Below are 19,874 nucleotides of genomic sequence, written 5' to 3' on the forward strand. Positions count from 1 at the left end.
GCAGATGATGTGGTCCTGTTGGCTTCATCAGGCCGTGACCTTCAGCCCTCACTGGATCGGTTCGCAGCCGAATGTGAAGCAGCTGGGATGAGAATTAGCACCTCCAAATCCGAGGCCATGGCTCTCAGCCGGAAAAGGGTGGCGTGCCCCCTCCAGATCGGGGATGAGATCCTGCCCCAAGTGGAGGAGTTTAAGTACCTCGGGATCTTTTTCACGAGTGAGGGAAGGATGGAACGGGAGATCTACAGGCGGAATGGTGTAGCGTCTGCAGTAATGCGGACTCTGCACCGATCTGTCGTGGTGAAGAGGGAGCTGAGCCGAAAGACAAAGCTCTCGATTTACCGGTCGATCTTCGTTCCTGCCCTCACCAATCATCATGAGCTTTGGGTAGTGACCGAAAGAACAAGATTGCGGGTACAAGCGGCCAAAATGAGTTTCCTCTGTAGGGTGGCTGGGCTCTCCTTCAGAGATATGGTGAGAAGTTCGGTCATCCAGGAGGAGCTCGGAGTAGAGCCGCTGCTCCTCCCCGTTGAGAAGAGCCAGATGAGGTGGCTCGGGCATCTAATTAGGATGCCTCCCTGGTGAGGTGTTCAGGGTATGTCCCACCGGTAGGAGGCCCCGTGGTAGACCCAGGACACGCTGGAGAGACTATGTCTCTCGGCTGGCCTGGGAATGCCTCGGGATCCCCCGGGAAGAGCTGGACGAAGTGGCCGGGGTGAGGGAAGTCTGAGCTTCCCTGCTTAGACTGCTGCCCCCGCGACCTGACTCCAGATAAGCGGAAGAAAATGGATGGATGGATAAATAAAAATGCAAATGCATCAAGTCTTAAATGGGGATATACATATAAAGACATGCAACGGAGATGGATCAGACATGACCAACCCCACCCCCCCGGTTAATGTAAGAAAACTAAAAACTCAAAGTACACTTCAAATAATTGAATCAATTTTTCCCAAAGATGTTTTCTGTCATTTTAGGTACTTCATTTCACCCTGATATTTGTTCAAGTGTCCATTTTCTTGATAAGTTTGCTTTAATTAGTTAGTTGATGTTATAAAAAGGGGGTTTGACATCATGACTGACAGCTGTGTGTGCCAATCGATGTGCTTGCAAACAATGGTGCTGCTCATGATCGGGTTGGACAGATGTATGGGCGGGAACTCAATATAGAGGAGATGGCGAATGTGTAGACAAGTGCGAGATGGCCGTATCCGGATATTTTAGCTTCATTTTTTTTTTTTTTTTTACAGTTGGAGAGAGTGGGGACGCATCGTCCATCTTTATATACAGTCTATGGTTGTTTTGTAATGAGTGAAAAAGTGTTGTCAAATATTGTCAGTGTTATGGTGCAAGAGTTGATCCTGAGATGTGTGTGAGTATGTTATGAAAGAGAAACAGTTGGAGAACTTATCTAAATGTAAATGCCCCCATAAGAGGTCCTATCCCTTTATTCTCTGTAACATACATGATAACACTCATTCATTGTTATTTTGAATTACTTTTATCTTGAGCACCCTGCTGTACATACAGATGGTGGACAGAAACTCTGATAAACACATGATTAGTGCTGTTACGCCACAGACCACAGCTGAATCGCCACTCCTTTGATGTGGTCTGATCATTACAAGCTTCAGAACAGGAGCACAAGAGGGCTGTTGTATTGGACTGTATCAGAGAGTGCTGCATTAAAGAGTGCTGCTGTTTTTATGTTCTCCCATCAGGTATTCAAGAAAGTGAGAATTTAATATATTGTAGATTCATTACATGTAAACTTTGGTGCTTCAAGCATTTTTCTGTTTCAATTTTGATGATTATGGCCTATAGCTAGAAAAATGTCAAAAAACATGTTTCAGAATATTAGAATATTTCATTTCAAGTTTAAGTAAATTACTATTCAAACAGTAAAAATACCATGTATCTCTCAGTCTAGTTCAGTATACACAACCACAGTCATGGGGAAGACAAGCAAGAGAGATGACCGCAGGCTTGAGAGGATTGTCAAGAAAAGTCAATTCAAGAACTTGGGGGAGCTTCACAAGGAGAGGACTGAAGCTGGTGTTGGGGCATCAAGAGCCACCACACACGGACGTCTTCTGTAAAAGGGCCAAAATAGTTGCATTCCTTATGTCAAGCCACTCCTGAATCAGAGACAACATCAGAGGCGTCTTACCCGGAGCAAGGAGAAGAAGAACTAAACTGCTGCTCTATGGTCTAAAGTCCTTTTTTCAGAAAAGAGCAAATTTTGCATTTTATTTGGAAACCAAGGTCCTAAAGTATGGAGGAAGAGTGGGGAGGCACAGAATCCAAAGTGTTTGAAGTCCAGCTTGAAGTTTCTGCAGTCGGTCATGATTTGGGGTGCTGTGACATCTTCTGGTTTTGGTCCACTATGTTTTATCAAGTCCAAAGTCAGTGAAGCTGTCTACCAAGAGATTTTAGAGCACTTCATGCTTCCATCTGCTGACAAGCTTCATGGAAATGCAGATTTCTTTTCCAGCAGGACTTGGCACCTGCCCACAATGGTTAGCTGACCATGATATCATGTGCCTGATTGGCCAGCCAACTCACCTGACCTGAAACCCAATAGAGAATCTATGGGGGATTGTGAAGAGGAAGATGAGAAACACCCGACCCAAAAATACGGACAAGCTGAAAGAAGCTATCACAGCAACATCGGCTTCATGACACCTGAACTTTGCCACAGGTTGATCGCCTCCATGCCACGCCACATTGACGCAGGAATACTGAATACTGATTTTCATGAGCTGTAGAAAAACAGCATAAAAGGCCTGAAATATTTCAATTTTTTTTCATGATTTTCTAATTTTTTGAGATGCACCTGTACGTATACGCCATCTAAGCAGTGAACTAACATTAGCTACAGCATGGAGCTGAAAAACTTCTTAAGAAACGAGCTGCATGGTAACTGGGCCTCTATCCGTCACAAGGTGTAGCCACAGCGGGCTAGTAAAAGGTATTGGGTGACAGGCTTATATTTGAAGTTTTCGGAATGTATGTAAATTAGGAGTGCACAAAATATTACAAAACTCTATCAAATACACATAACATCTTTTTTTTCATCACATGGGTGGAATAAACTAAGAAATGGGAATGATGTGCAACAAAGGTACCTGGCCAGAAGTTAAATTCAAATTTAAGTTTTTTTCTTTTTTTCTTTTAACTGTGCAAAATATGAAAAACTATACAATGTTTCGAACCTAAGGCTTTATTATATGGATTTATGATTGGGATGAAACAGCAATTCCTAGGATTTGATGGTTAATAAACAGAAGTTCTTGTTTATACTTCTACTGATAGAGACCTGTGTCTTGAGATAACTGAGGTGTAATGAATATGAGGTCACCATATTTAAATGCACATATTCAGTGTAAAACCCTAGATGGAAAAATGTATAACCATGACAGACGTTAAATATGTTTCTCTGTTTGAGGTGTGACTGGGATTTTTTTCCCTAGACGCAGACTAAAAGGTAAAGTGTTAGCGTAACATGGATTCCTAACCAACTTGAGCGCTCCATCTACATAACTGCTGCAGCTCCCTGCTTAGCTTTAGAAATGTGCAGCTGACAATCACCACACATACAGTAGCATTAGTCACAATAAAAGAAATGTGTAATGAGTTACCATAGCCTGATCAGGTGCTACTTGGATGATGAACTGGTATCCAGGCATCACGCAGTGTTGCAACAGCAGTCTGGTCATATCAGTGTCCTCTGTTATCGGCTCTGGGGTAAAGCCATCTTCCATGCGCTCCTCTGACATGTTCAGCAACTGCTAAGAAAATAATAACAACAATAAAAATAATACTTTTATTTATATATCACCTTTAAAACAGTTGTTTACAAAATGCTTTGACAGACAAAGCAGAGTACCAAAGTTAAAGACAGGGACAACCTGAGCAGTTTTGTAAAAATCTTGTCTAAATATTCAGTGTTCACTTTGGTTTGTGTGATTTGTTAAAGTAGTGCAACCGACCAGAGTCCAGTAAGATTTACAGTTATTTTTTGATATTTAAATGAATTTTCACACAAGGCTTCTGGTATGTTGGAGAGAGGGAGTTGTTGATTTCAAGATTATCAACTTGTTCACATGTTACAAGATGCAAAGCCAAAGTCAGATGTTGAGATTTGTTCTTTTTGATATTTAGATCCATAACTGACTGGAGATCAGTACGATTCATAATTCATACGTTTGATTCCTATAGTCTGCATCAGTCCAAACATATTAATGACAGGAAAAACTCTCTCCCAAACCCAAAAATTAGAAAGCTGAAACTAAATTTTTTGTTGTCATAGATCATATCGCATTGCAACGTTTCACACAGTGCACGTAATGAGAGCGTGAGCAGCGCAGGACATGTTGTTTTTTGTTTTGGCGCTTGTGTATCAAGTTTGAGCGTGCACACTGCTCGCCCGAGCAGCGCCTGTCAGGCGCGTCTGAGCTGCCTTATCGCAACTTCTTTGCTTCACTGTCAAAACAAAAGCCATCTGACTGTGTCTCTGTGGACAGAATGCCATCAGTTGCTGATACAATGCATTTTATTTTGAAACATTTACAGGATGGGGGTGTCAGCTGTGCAGGAGCTCATATAACTTCATATATGAGTGGAATATGTGCTTATAAATATGAAAATACAGCGCTCATATCAGCAGGCAACGGTGTGCCTTACGGCCCAGTAAAGGATGGCCTATTCTGATGCAGAAAGAATGTACTAGTTATAATTATTTCTGTTAGAGTAAAGTTATAATGTTATTCAAATTGCACTAATTTTACTGTAAGTTGTTTTAACAAAGAGTAACTGTATTGTTACTCCTCCAAAAAGTGACTTGAATTTTACATTGTTTTATTTATTTAGCTGTTGTATTGATAAATGTAGATTGCACTAGAGTGGAACAAGCTCTTGCATTAATTTTATTTTCAAGACACTTTATATCAGACTGTAAAACACAGATTACCAGTTAAGACTGGGATATTTTTTGTTGGGGAATAATGCTATGCAGTGTATGACAAGTTTTAAAATGTTATTTTCAGTAAATTCGTTATTTATATTTATATTTATTGAGTAATAAAAAAAAAATGCTATTTAGATCAATTAAAAAAACAATCAATAGATTAATCGATAAAAAAATCATTGTTAGGTGCAGCCCTAATATAAAGTCTGCAGCTGCTTTGTAGACAATGAATGGTGAGAGATGTTGTAGATGGCACTGAGAGCATTTACATTTTTGGTTACACAACTGAGAACTCTGCTCTAAGCTCATTTGGGTATAAAAAAGTAAACAAATATTCCTTGGGTTCACTAAATTTGTTTCACACTCATTGTCGGTGGAGCAGCTCCAGACCTTATACATGATGACATGGTAACTTGGAGATTTACTTAATTACGACTTTACTGTTTCTGGCTCTACACGAGAGTAGCTCATGTTCACAAATATTGATTGAACTGTCTTTGGCCATGGAATCATATATGGGAGTTCTAAATTTAGATGGTGTTTACTTAAAATGTTTACACACGAGAGCCGCTGTGCTGGAGTATTTTGTTGCTCTTTTTTCAGATTTGATTAAAGTTAAATTAACGTGATTACAGTTACAAGTCATATTATTCTAGTGTAACTGAAGGCTTTTATAATTCAACTGCTAAATAGTTATTTCTTTCATATCGATTCGCATCTATTAATTTCATTGTATTACAAGGCAACATCGTGACATCCCCTGAGAAACTGAGTTAAAGATTATGTGGTTTCTATGCCAACAGCACAATGATGAGACACACCTGCATCCTATAGTTTACATAACCTGACTAAAAAGAGACAAAAAAAGATAGTGGAAAAAAGACAATAGCTCACATCATCCATTCTCCATAGTTCATTGCCAAAGCTTTCAGTCTGACCATAAGTGATTGCAGTCTTCAGGAAATCAGTCCCACTGCCATCATCCTGAGAAATAGAAAAATAACACTTATCAACAAATGTTGTCCTTGGAAAGCAACAGAGGACACTTATTAATTGATTGGGTCCTGCTGAATGCAGTACTTACATGGTCATTTTCTTGCAAGACTCCAACAAGCAATCGAATGTATTCCGTTGCAGCTTTGAGTGTGTCAACTTTACTGGGCTTCCTGTCTGGTCGCATTATTGGCACCATGCGCTTCAAGCGGGAGAACATGGTATTCAAGTTCCTGATCTGCATTAAAAAAGATTCATATTAAGTTTCATTGAAGGTTTCATGTAAACTGTGAGCAAAACTGAATCATACAATTGCCTCTGTAGTTATGTAACCAATATTAAACAAAGCAAAACAATCATAAATAAGATAATTATGAGTATCTTAACTTTAAAAGCTCTTGAAGCAGGAACTTTTTTCTTGAGTTCATGCTTTACTTCTGATAGATAGCCAGACTCCACTGAGAAAAACAGTGATTTTACATTGCTGAGCACAGGAGCTGCTGGTCTATCGCTGATCCGATCAGTTAGTTTGTGTGATTGTGGGATTTGGGCATTTAAAAGGTTTAGTTCACATTCACCAAAGTCACACAATAACGCAAACGAATGAACTGATCAAAGCAGCGGCAGTCCAGCAGCTCCTGTGTACAGCATGCTAAAATTTCTGTTTTTCTCCATGGAGTCTGGTGGCTTTGATGAGAGCAGAAATGGAGAACTGAAGCCGTTAACAGCTTCTCCATCAAAACAGATGTCTGACCAAAAGGTAAAGTGGTGAAAATACTCTCAGTATAGCATAGACTTAAACTCATATTGAGGTGGCTAAATGTTACAAGCCCCTCCACAGCTCTACATCGGTTAGCTTCTGCGTCACACTCCAGCCTGCTTCTCCAAACTGGGGACATGCCACATCTACTGTAGAAAATACACTGACTACACCCTTGCTTCAAAGAAACTGAACTGGCTTTAAGATTTTCCACAGGTAAATTCTTTGTGATTAATAATAATGTTTCCCAAACCTTTAAAATAAACAAAGAGTGGTTGGCCCAACTTACACTTAAGTTACTTTACAAATTTATATTTTTACATAGAAAACATAAGTAGGGTTTATAAAATATGATGTTTTCTTTTATAAATTGAAAGCTGCCATGATTTAGTTGTTTAATCAGTCGTTCAACAGAAAATGAATTGTCTACTATTTTGATAAACATTAATCTCTTTTACTTTAAAAGAAATTAATAAATTAAGTATTTTTCAAGTATTATTTTGATAATAATTAGTAATTAGTAGTTTTTGTGTATTTCTATATTTAAATATAAATAATGTTTTTTAAAAAATCAATTTCAGGGTATTTTTTTCTTTTTTTTTTTTTTTTCCCCCCAACTTTTTTTCTGATTATTTTGAGGTTTTAGGATTTTTTTTCTAGTAACCGTCCGGTAAGTAACTGTCGGAATTTGGTACTTTTACTTTTAATACTCTCAGTACTTTTTCCCTGAATATATTTATTGTCTTTTATTCATGTTTAATTGTTTTAATTGTTATATTTCGGAATTTGGTACTTTTACTTTTAATACTCTCAGTACTTTTCCCCTGAATATACTTACTTATTTTTACTTAAGTTGCCTAAAACTTTAATGAAGGACTTAACCTTGTTCACAATATGGTATTAGCACTTTTACTTAGGTAAAATATCTGAATACTTCTTCCACCACTGTAAATATAATGACTGGCAGATCTTAACTAGCTTCATGGCGTTTGCGGACAACAAGCGAAACTAGCTACATTTCAGGAAAAAAAAACAGGGAAAGCTAAGCTAATTTATTGCCGGCAAACGTTAGCCAACAGAGTTTTAAGTGAGCTTCTCCTCTCGGCTGACTTGAGTCAGTTTAGTGCAGTTCACTCCTGTCAAACATATTACCAAACTATCAAACATTTGACCGTGGTTCATACACTTTGATTAAAAATGGAGACTCACTCTTAGTCGCTCCTTGGCGTTCACCAACTCTCTTTTCTTCACAGTTTCAATGAAGTCCTCGGCAACAAAGTAGGAGCCGTCCTTTCCTCGTTTGAACTTTTCAATGTTGCTGTATGCAGGCAGAGCAGACTCGCCCGTTAACCGCTTCAAAATATCGCTCATTAATTCCTCCTCTGGCGCCTTCATTTTAATGAGTAGCATGTGTCAGACTTCACAATCTGCTGCTTCTGCTTATTTTTCTTCTATATTAAATCCTGTTCTCAGAGCAGACAGGACGGGCGCTGCAGGGGCGCGGGGATCACACCTGTGGACGGTACGTGTTTAATTAGGCCCCTGCAAATGCAGGCTGCCCATCAAAACGTGAGTCAGATCAAATGTGTCCATGCTCCATTTGTATCCTCTTGTGTCCGAATCGGTTTAGCCTGGTCCCTGTCTTATCTGGAGCAAAATGTTCACTTATCGGACCATAACACAATAATACACTGTAGCCTAATTTTACTATCTAAAAGATTTGATGAAAGGAGCCTTTACCTCCACATTCTGTAGAGAAAATGTTAAACTGTATACAATCATTCATCGTTTTATGTTACAGATTTGATCTGATCCTTTGATAAATCTTAATTAAATGGGTTCAGTTTAGTAAGTTGGCCCTGGGCAAAGCAGGTTGAGTATCCCTGATATGCCTTTCAATCAGGTACACTCTGTTCACATACCAGCTATTTTTTCATTCAGGCTACTGTCACCGCCTATGGCCAAACTTTAAAGTTCAGGCTATAAATAGTTATTCATGTGATACATGGATCACTGCTTATTTCACCATGAAGCTTCAGCTTGACCCGTTCCTTCATTAAGGAATGATTGAAGCTTCGTCCACAAGCTCACCTAGGTGCCCACATTTGTGTAATATAATCTTTTATGAATGGGTGTGTGACTAAATGTATGCAGGACTGAGACAGATCAGACTGAGAAATTTGTATATGTATTTCTAACCTTAATACACTGTCAGGTATAGTTTTGGAAATGCTGTCTGTCCTGTGGTAATAATGCACTAATCACTCTACAATAATCTCAAACAGGGGATCTTCTTATTAAAACCATCATAAGAAGCAATGCAAAAACAAGATCAAACACACAGGCCTTCGGCTTCTGAGATGCAGTATCACAAAGGTACACACACACACACACACGCACACACACACACAGGGTATATATTATCCAGAAACATTTAAGCAGTAGAGGTGTAAACATAGCCTATATTTATTTTATAGGCTATAGCAGTTGGTTGAAGTGGCGATAATTTTAACTTCTTTATAAAGCTACTTTTGGGTAGTTTAGCAATGTATCACAACCTATTTAATAAGAGGATAGTAAATTAGGTGTAAAAAGTCAAAATTTGCAAAGTAAACTGAAACAACAGCTGTCCAATAAATGTAGTGGAGTGAAAGGCCCATACGAAATTGAATTCCCATTTAGTGAAATACAGTGTAAAGTGGCTTAAGTTTTTTTTTACCTAAATGACAAGAAAATAACAAAACAACAACAAATGGATATTTAATGCTTCACGGAGGCACCACCCACCACCCTCTAAACTCTGTGAAAGCTGCCAAGTAGTCTTTGACAAAACAAAACAGCGTCACAACCAAACCTGGAGAAAGCAGGAGGAAAACCTCAAAAAGATCAGATCTGAGCTGAAAAAAAAGTGCAATGCTTGTCCACCCTCTGTACATCCAAGGACAATATCTCAGTAGGTAAAAAAGAGATCACGCCGCGCCTTCTCTGCAGCCAATCAGCGCCCTCAATTTGGCATGACGTCAATGAACTACCAACTTCAGGAAGCTGGAAGTTTCCTTGTACGACTCTGGTTCTGACTAACGTTACAGTTTTAACTGACGAGTTTTAGACAGTAAACCAGGTGGCGGGTGAAACTATTATTGTTTTATATTCATTATATAAAACAGCCGCCCTTGTTTACCAACTTTGTGCAAGTTTAAAGCAGGAAGACGAGCAGGACGTAAAGACGCCACACATCACTAAGTAAAGATGTTAGCCTCGAGCCTGCCGGCTAATTACTGTACCGAGCTCCACGATGACCAAGCGCAGAAAGTGAGTACTGCCGTAAAACACTCGGCTGGGTTTGTTCTGCGGCGTTTTGTCTTTGCTGAGGGGGCATTTGAATGGTGTCTTCCTACAGTGTTAAAGTGAAAACTACAGGGCACAGAGTGCAGCAGGTAGCCCGACTCATAGCATGTAACGATATGAAAGCAGCAACGTCACTACTCACTCATATCCGCCCTTACTGTCCATAAGTTGATTAACATTAGCTTTGACTTCAGACAACGTGTGCAACGCAGTGCCTAAAATTATATTAGGACTGGAGCAGCACTTTGTGAGAGCACTGACACACTTGTGTAGCTATACTGTAACATTACATGCATTATGTATTGTAGTCCGTTGCATATGGTGTTTAACCTTTTAAGAACTGAGCAAATTGGTTTGACATTTTTCACAAACAGGGAAAGTAATGAGCAGCTTATCTAGACATGGCCCAAATATTAGCAGGAAATTAGTAAAAAAACAAAAAAAAACCAAAACACACACACACACACATATTTGAACAAGATATATGTAAACTTTTATTTTTTTTCTGCATTAATTTTAAATATATTGTTAGAATAATTATACATATAGTTTTCTGGACATTTTTTTCAGTAGATTTAAAAAAAGTTTCCTCTTAAAAAAATAATTTAGAGGTCATTTACTGTCGCTCTTTAATAATTTCTTGCAATTTGTAGGACAGGTTGCTCATTGCTTTTTTTCGTTGTGTTTTTGAAAGAAATCAAAGCAATTTGCTCAAATTTCAGGGCTTTAATAGCTTGTGAAAGGCACCTCAACATAGCAAAAGAAAACTGATGTTCAGGTTCAGGTCCAGGTTTTCAAGATGTAGCCACTTTCAGTGTATCTATGATTAACTACTGCATTCATAGCTTTCTAGTTATATATCTATGGAAACTTTAATTATGCATTTTCTGTTGTCCCCAGTGTCATGAAAGTGTGACTAATAGATAGAATATAGTCTAAGCTTTACATTGCTATATAACATCATGACCCTGGCTCTTTGTGTAAAATGGAACAAAAATAATGAAAATTGTACTGATGGAGCAACAGAAAAAGGAGTGATAGCACATAGAAAGCTACAATTGCTGCTATGCATTTTTCAATACTAAAGACACAAACAAAAAAAAAAAATAATATGAAATCCCTCAAAATATGCACAGTGACCAAATATTGGGGGTCTGGCTCATTAACTACAGGTGTAAATACAATTTCTGATAGTGGTGTTGTCCAATCACCAAAAATTCCAATTGCATTTTTTCAGAATAATTATACTAATAAGCTTTATTTCTTTTGTGCTTCTCAAAACCAGAGTTCCTAAGCCACAATACAATACTGTATAGTATAAGAAAACTAAGTGGTTAGAGACCATAAATCATAGAAATTGCTCGCTGGTTTAATGGAACTTATTTGTCCTGCTGTTTCTTGCTATTGTTGCTTAAATGTCATATTTAAACGTCCTTACAGTTGAATGTAGGACTAATTGCTCTCTTTGAACCAGTACTTTGCTTTGGACTGTTTTCTGTGTGGCCACTTACATGCAGAATGGCAAAAATAAATGCTCTTTGGAAAAAAAAAAACCCAACTGGGATCAAGATAGATTATTTTAGGGCGGGGCGATTTTAATTTTCCCCATATTGATTGATATTGATACTTATCAGGATATATAATTTGTTAACAGTGCCTGTTTGAAAATTATTCTGATAATGTCCAAACGGTGGCCCACAGATCTGTATTCAAATTGACCAAACGATATCGCCGTTGAGCTTTCAAAATATTTATGTTCCCTGTCCCCAACTGCCCCACTGTGACTGGAGTCTATAAACCCCCTTAACTCTTTCCCCGCCTGAGCATTTTTATTAAGTTGCCAGCCAGCACTGGCATTTTTGGTCATATTTACCAATCTTTCAAGTTCTCCAGAATATTTTGTGTTTTGAATATATAAACAATGAATACATCAAGATAAAGAAGAGATCTTCTGCTTTCATACACAAAAAACCCCATTTAACTCTAGCTTCTTCTGTTCCTTTTTTTTTTATCAACATCTGAATTTGTGCATTTTCATAAAAAAAAAACAACATTTTGGACAAAAAGCTGAAAAATGGCAGTTTTGTAAAAGAAAGTCGTTTTCAATTGCAAAATCAGTTTCATTTTTAATTTTTTGCTTTTTTCCCCTCTTATTTTCTTATGTCAACTTGAATTGTACAAAAATAATGCAGAAAATAATATTCTGTGTGAGTTACAGTGGAACTATAGAGTGGAACATTCCCCAAAATCTCAGGAAGCACTACAGCTACAGAACAGTCCCTAAGTAACGGCCGTGAAAGGCTTCTCTCCATACAGTTTCTAGTGCCCTGATCCCCAAAAGCAGTCACTGGCTTCAGGCTTGATCAGGACACCTGTGTCCTGTTTGTTAGACTAAAGCTGCCAATTAAGTGTTTTCTCTCTGTTGTTCCCACTGAAATGATTAAAAATTGGCTTTTTATAAACCAGGTTTTCTGTTTGTTTTTGCATTTTTCATTTTTTCCACAATAGGTATATTTAGCTCTTTGTTGGTCATTGTGACTGTTGCAGCCTGGGCTGAGGAGAGAGGGGGAGGGTTCCTCTGCCTGTGGCTGTGATCAGGCCCTGGTGACAAATAGAGGATTTGGGAACTGTGGTTCATCCTAGGGATATCAATGAAGTGATTCTGGTATAACTGTTTACGTTTTGGTAACTAAATACTGATATTGACCTCTAGGATTAGTTTGATTGTTATTTTCCTCTCCTCGTTTACCCTACCCCTTTGAAGTGAGTCTAATTAGGGTGGGGCCAAGAGGGGTTATTAGGACACCTGGCCATTGACTGGGGTTGGATGATTTTTTGTTTGCACCTTGTCGAGAGGCTGTGGTTTTTCTTTTCAGTTGATATTGCCTCAGTTGTTTTTTGCTAAGTTTCCTGGGACTCTTCTGTTTCTGTTGCAAGTTTTGTTAATAAATTACTGCCTTTTTTTTTTTTTGCATGGACCTCTACCTAATGAGCTTCCAATACACCACCTGGTCCACTTAATTCCAGAGCCAGCCACCCACACCCAAAAAAACCCCCACATTTTATAGTGCTGCTGTTGCAGCCTTACAATGGCTTTGCTGTGAACTCTGCATATGTACATATTGCTCTGCTTGTTGTGAGTTGGAAGAAATCAAACATTTGTTATTAGTTTATTGATTCAACATAACTGAGCTGGAAACTCACGACACATGAACTCACACCACGAGCAGCGTTCCCTCTGATTTATAGTGTTCTGTACTTTTTTTTTTACAATGCTACACTAAGTGGATTTGAGAGCAATTTCTGAAGACAGTTTTTTGTTTGTTTACATTGTCCTTTTTGTAGAAATAAAATAAAAATCACAAAGGAACTGTTTAGATGCAGACATTTTTGTTTTGCATTGTAGAGCTATTTAACTATCCAGCAATGCACTGATAATAACTAATAACTTCAAAGTACTTGAAGTGTGCAATGCAAAAAAAAACTGATTGGGACATCCCTAGTGGACAGTGTGGAGTCAATAAGACATCTGTGTAGTGCTGTTGTGGGCAGTATACCTGGGTTGTCAAACATAGACGTGCTGACTTTTTTTTTGTTAGCACAAAAGTAAAAAAGGGCAACCCAAAACCAAACATTGCATTTGCCTGTGTCCCTTTGGTTAATGCCAGGCCCATATAGCTTAATTTAGCAAATAGCTTAATTGCTTTGTCAGACAAAATGTACCTGAGTAAACAGGTCCTTTTGAACATCATAACATCAGATGGGAAAATGTGGTTTTCATGGTCCAGAAAAGGTATTCTCACCTGATTTTGTCGAGCTATTTCTGGCTAAACCCTGCCATCCCCTCCCTCTCAAGTTTCTGAATGTAGTATAGTACAGACACTTTGTGCCTGTAAGCTAGAACCTTCTGTTCTTTCCTACACATGGTCTGTCTTCAATGTTTTGCCAGGATACGTGGTCAGACGGGGTTAAAGTGACCTAGTAGAAAAGCTGATACCGCCTGTATCTTGTTTTACATTTATTCTTAAACAATTTCTATGAACGGTCTCTGAACACAATTTAGTGTTGCTGCTAGTTTAAAAATCCTGAATTTCTCTAAAATGTCCAGATTTTGATATCATGTATCATGTATCATGTATATCATTTTGTGAAGCACCTTTTTTTTTGTAGTTTTATTCAGTGTTTTGCAGATCAGACTGAAATATCAAGAGGCAGCAGAGAGTGCGATTGTATTTGGAATTCAGCTCTGATAGCACTGCAAACAAGTGTTAATCAAAAACCTTTGTGGCTATGACTTGGCATTTTGAGCAAATTAACTACAGAGCTGCGCTGAATACAGCTGCAGCAGTCTGAATAAACAGTGTCCACACTTAAGTGTTAGCCAGCAATACAAGCAGAGCTACTTTTGACCAAACAAAAAAGGTTGTTTTGCATCTATTTCACATACACCATGCATTCAATATGCTGCTTTGGGTACTGACATACCCCTCTTCACAGACCATGTACTTCATAAAAAAACACCATGAACCTTTCTAAAGAAAGCTGGGGTGCAGGTTATATTTTTTCAATACAGAGAATGAGATGTATAATTTTATGTAATTTGTTAGTGTGTTGAATGACACGTTTTTATTTATAATTCCTCGCTGATGCACAGCTAATGTGACCCCTTAGCTTGCATGTCACTGTTTCTCATCTCTTCGATGCCTTAGGTGGACAAATACCTGCATCATTTTCAGCTCTCGGATAGGACTCTGATGGATTTGTCACTAAGATTTCGACGGGAGATGGACAAAGGCCTGTGCAGAGACACCAACCCCACAGCTGCTGTTAAGATGCTGCCCACATTTGTGCGCTCCACTCCTGATGGAACAGGTAATACCCCTTTTCATCATGGGAAATTGGTCTGTACATTGGGTCCACTTTGCAATTGTTAACCGGTGTTAGAGCCATTCATATTGTACTGCTGTCTTGGGTTCATCACTGGACATTTAATTCCCAGAGACTCAGGTACAACCACTACCAAAACCACAACATTATATTATAGGGCTGCTTAATTATGGCAAAAACAGTAATCATATTTATTTAAAGTGCTTATTAAATCACGATTATTTAACAATTATTTAATAATGATGACTCATTGTCCTTGAAACATTATGCATTTAGTGAACATAAACTCTGGTCATAACCATGTAACACATTTACACATTAACATTCACATAATAAATAAAACCTTACCCAGCTAATAACATTTAATAATACATAACAGGTACAGTATTAATAACAGTAAAAAACATTTTGAGTTGGGACAGACATTTCTCTATTATCTGTGTAGGAGAGGCTGAGATTGTCTTTAAAATGACAAAATCAGGTCCTCCTTAACAGTCCACCTTAAGGGAGCCTGGTCAGTTTCCAATGGGAGGCTAACTTAGCTTGCTAACGTTTGGGGCTAACCCCTGTCACTTTAATCAGCAGGTGGCAAGCAAGACATGGGAGCTCGTCTTGGGTCTCGAGAATTTGCAGCATTTATTCACTGACAAACAGCCTCAGCTGTACACGCATTACATTCATTTGACTTCAGATTCTCTGCTGCGGTTGCTGCAGCATCACTGTCACCATCACTGGCACACACACACACACACACACACACACACACACACACACACACACACACATACGTTTGCCCTCGCCCGTTTGTGCTTGTTGTCGTTCCCACTCTCTCTCGCTACGCACAAAATCTGGAACAAAACGAGACACCAAAGTTTGTAAACAAACGCTGAGGCCGTGCATTGTGACTTGCTGTTTTCAAGTAGCACATCTTCTAGGTAAGGGTGCACTTGATTTACAAAATTTGTCATCAGTTTTTTAGCTCTCCCTCTCCAATTACATTCACCAGGGAGGAAATGCTTGACATTTCACCACTTTTCACTCAATGTTTCATAGAGCTTTTATTTTGAGAGGCAGCTCCTCTCTATGGGATCTTTAGGAGACACCCTCAGGGAAAGCGTGCTGGTTAAGGCCCAGACACACCAAACCAACATCCAAGACTGTTGAGTTGCCTCACGTCGCCTGTGTCTTGGCCAAAAAGTTGTGTTTGAACACATTAAAATAGTGCGTGATGCACCGCAGTGACTAAGGCAGGGGTGGGCAAACTTTTTGACTCGCAGGCCACAATGGGTTCTGAAATTTGACAGAGGGGCCAGGCCAGGAACAAATGGATGTTTGTGTGAACTAATCTAAATGACATGTAAAAGCCATTACATAAAAGGTTTTGGCCTTTAACAGGTAGCAAAGCATGAATATGCAAGGCTTATTGTACGAATTATTTTCCAAATGAATTTTTTTCATAACACCAGTAGAGAAACTCACTTTCAATTTTAGTGGGAACAGTGTTGTTGGTCTCCCTTTTTTGCCAGTGTATCAAAGTCTGGAGTTAGTTTTGTTGTGGCAATTCTCAGGATAGATCTGAGGTGTTGGTCAGTTAACTTTGATCTGTGATGACCTTTGTTGATGTTCATGACACTGAATGTCTGCTCACACGAAGGTCGAGCCAAACAACGCCAGCATCTTCTGTGCCGTCTTCCAGAGGTTTAGAAACGTGGCTTTGTTAAGTGAAGCATAAAAGTCATTCAGTTTAAGAGAGTTGAACTTCTCCTTTAAGATGGAGACAGACTGAAGATCGATCGGTTCCGATTGCAACTCCTGCGTTGCTGTTTCATGGTCTTGTGACAGGGGACAGGACACCAGCTGAAGTGACTTGTCAGTTTTTTGAAAATCAGAGAAACGACAGCAGAATTCTCTGTGCAGGTCGTCCAGTGATTTGCTGTATTTCTTCGCGTTTCGGGTGGCCTTTTTCTGCATGCCTAGTGTGGGAAAATGAGCGAAAGATTTGTTTGAAATTTGTCTGGAGAATAAAGTCAGCTTGGATTTGATGGCTCTCACATTTGTGTACATGCTGTGCAAAATTGGGTCTTTCCCCTGTAGCTTCAAGTTCAGCTCATTCATGTGTGAAAATATGTCCACAGCAAACGCAAAGTCACAAAGCCAAGTGACGGCCGATATTGTATTCTTTGAAAACTGCAACAGTTTCGTGGCATATCAGACATACAGCCATTGATTGGACTTCAGTGAAAAAATATTTTGTTGTCCATTCCTTATTAAACACTCGGCACTCACTGTCCACTTTTCTTTTCTTTGGTCTGCTCATTTTTACAAAAGGGCAAAGGGCAAAGGAAAAATGTGAAGCAGAGAGTATAATACACCACACTCACCACACACTATTTGGGAAATCCAGGCATTGCAAGGAAAAGGCAAAATGAATGAGATTGTTGCTAAAATTTTGACATATACGGCAGGCCGGATTAAAAAACCTAATGGGCCGTTTATGGCCCGTGGGCAGTAACTTGCCCATACCTTGACTAGGGCAACAGGCACTCACTGATGGTCCAACTTGATGGCCAACCTGTGTGGCTTTGTGTGTCAGGGCTGTGAATTCAACCTGCGATCCTGTCAACTCATCTGGTGAAAGTCTACTCTCTGGCTAACAGAATGGATGAACTGCTGCAGGGCTTCCTTTTTTGGTTTTGCATCTATGTATGCATTAACAGCTTATGTGTACTATCATACAAAGGAAAGCACCTACTCCTCGATTTTGTGTGCAGGCACTCATGTCTTTTGTGGCAGTAAAGATACTACAGCAGTGACAATCAAAAGGAATTCTACAGTTTGTTTCAGCAACCTACACAAGCTCACTCAAAGCCTAATTCCCACTACACAAAAAACCTAACACCTAACACATGCATTTACACCCGGGTGACTCTGCAGTAGACGGGCAGTTTTACTGCCTCTGGCTCAGATTGGCATCAATGGGAACACAACATCTAGGTGAACGCGGTAATTTCAGCTCTTCAACCGGCTAGATGCATGTCGAGCTGTTCATTCCCCCCTTAACAGTGCATCCAAATACGTCTGCACCAAGTTTGAAAGAGAGACTGAATAAGTAAGAGATACATAAAAAAAAGAAAGCACTGAAAAGTTTTCAAAGACCTCTGTTCCTGCTGCTGTCTGCTGTTTTCCTGCCTGTCAGTGATGTCACCCGGACACACCAACAACACAACCCAAACACACACACACGCCAGCTGACAGAAAGGAGGACTCTCTCTCCAGTGGTGAGTTCAGTGTCAGTGGGAATATAGCCAATCACTCCTTTTTAGCAGGTTTACCTGTGCTTAAAAAACCCATGTGTGCAACTTTGGTGGGACAGAGGTATAGGACAAATACTCAGGCACTGAGATGGGAAGATTGGCATTCCATTGTTTGCCACCGGCCTCCACTCAAAGTGCGATTTAAGTTACAACTCCACACCACCGCACCGCATAGGGTGCAAGTGAAACCTTACTGGGAGAAATTAAAATCTTCTAAGCCTTTTGTTGAGAATGAGGAATTAAAGCCTTGCTTTGACCTCACTGATTGTAGTGTTTGTTAAGGCAACTGGATGAAACCACAGACACTGTGACTCACATCAGCTTTTGTCAGGCCGTGTGTGCTGACTAATTGCACAATAATACAGCGGCAAACCTGGGTTTGCATGTGAACTCAGGCAGCCTTGTCAGGCAAGAAGTGGGGACAGAGTCCTGTATAACCAGGCTGAAAACATGCAAACGGAGGAGATCAGAGCAGCAAAAATAAGCTACTGTACACTGAAAAGTGGAAGAACAGGTTTTCAGCCAATGACCTTGCATCAATGTAAGAGGCCTGCAGGGCATCATCAGCTATAGGAGACCATCCCCCCACACTGGAGTCCCGTCAACTGGCCGACAACCTCAGGGTGTTTTCCTGCCGGGTTGATAAGCTGACACTCACACTTCTCACCTGCTCTGGCTCAAGCCTGATTCCCACTGAACAAAAAACCTTCTAACATCTTGCTGTTTACTGCAGTGGGAATGCGTACAAAAACAACCCCCGAACACACGCGAAAGCTGACAGAAGGGCAGACTCGTGCACTCCAGGGGTGTCTTCACTGGATGAAGTTGATCGCCTGTATTTATATTTATATATAGACATACATTTAATAAATGTAACTGTGTCAGTTTTTTTTCAAAGACAGAAGGTCAGGAAAGCACCGGACAGCGTGTCAACCTGTGGCACAGTCTGAAAAATTTGAAGTTCAAAATGCTCAAAACTGTGGAGATGACTGTGGAGTTTAGGATGAGCCCTCCAACACTTCTCTCCACCACCATACCCAACAACACTGTGTTAGCTGTGAAAACCTTCAGGGTTTCTTGGATCCACTATCTCGCAGGGCCTGAAGTGGGATTCCAGGAAAAAGGCTCAGCAGAAGTCAGAGTTCAGAGCTCAGGAGGTGCTCATATACCGCAATAACCCAGCCTGTTCTCCTTACCTTCGACCCTGTATTGTTTGGATTAGCTGCCAAAATGAACAGGAAAAGACAGGTCAGGACTGAAGAAGAAATAAATGGTGTCAGTCTGCCCTCCACCCAGGACCTATACACCTCCAGACTCAGAAAACAGCCCACAATCTATTTGAACTTCTCACCTCTATAAGGTGCTACCGAACACTGTTCGCCATAACAGTCACATTCAACAGTTTCTTCCTACAGTCCACCACTCTGTACAGCTAATTTAATAGTGTCAGATAAAACCCTGTTGCACTGCAGCATCCACTTACCTACAAATGACATATTTAGTTTAAAATACGTACTCTGTTTTTACATTTACGTCTACAGCCTTGTTTCCATCACACAAAAAACAGCTAACGTCTGGCTTTTTAATGATGTAGGAATGTGTA

The 19,874-nt window shown here is 39.7% G+C and overlaps 1 protein-coding gene across 1 annotated transcript in view; it reads left to right on the forward strand.

Moving 5' to 3' along the window:
* The first annotated feature begins 9,763 nt into the window (after nucleotides 1-9,763).
* hk2 (hexokinase 2) overlaps nucleotides 9,764-19,874 on the forward strand; it is a 42,779-nt gene continuing 32,668 nt past the window's right edge. Inside the window, exons 1-2 of the mRNA XM_042488790.1 lie at nucleotides 9,764-10,034; nucleotides 14,780-14,942. Of these exons, the coding sequence (XP_042344724.1) occupies nucleotides 9,972-10,034; nucleotides 14,780-14,942 (226 nt within the window). The 5' untranslated portion in view covers nucleotides 9,764-9,971. The remainder of the gene's footprint in view (nucleotides 10,035-14,779; nucleotides 14,943-19,874) is intronic.

This window comes from Plectropomus leopardus, chromosome 6 (assembly GCF_008729295.1).
Source record: "Plectropomus leopardus isolate mb chromosome 6, YSFRI_Pleo_2.0, whole genome shotgun sequence".
NCBI lineage: Eukaryota > Metazoa > Chordata > Actinopteri > Perciformes > Serranidae > Plectropomus > Plectropomus leopardus.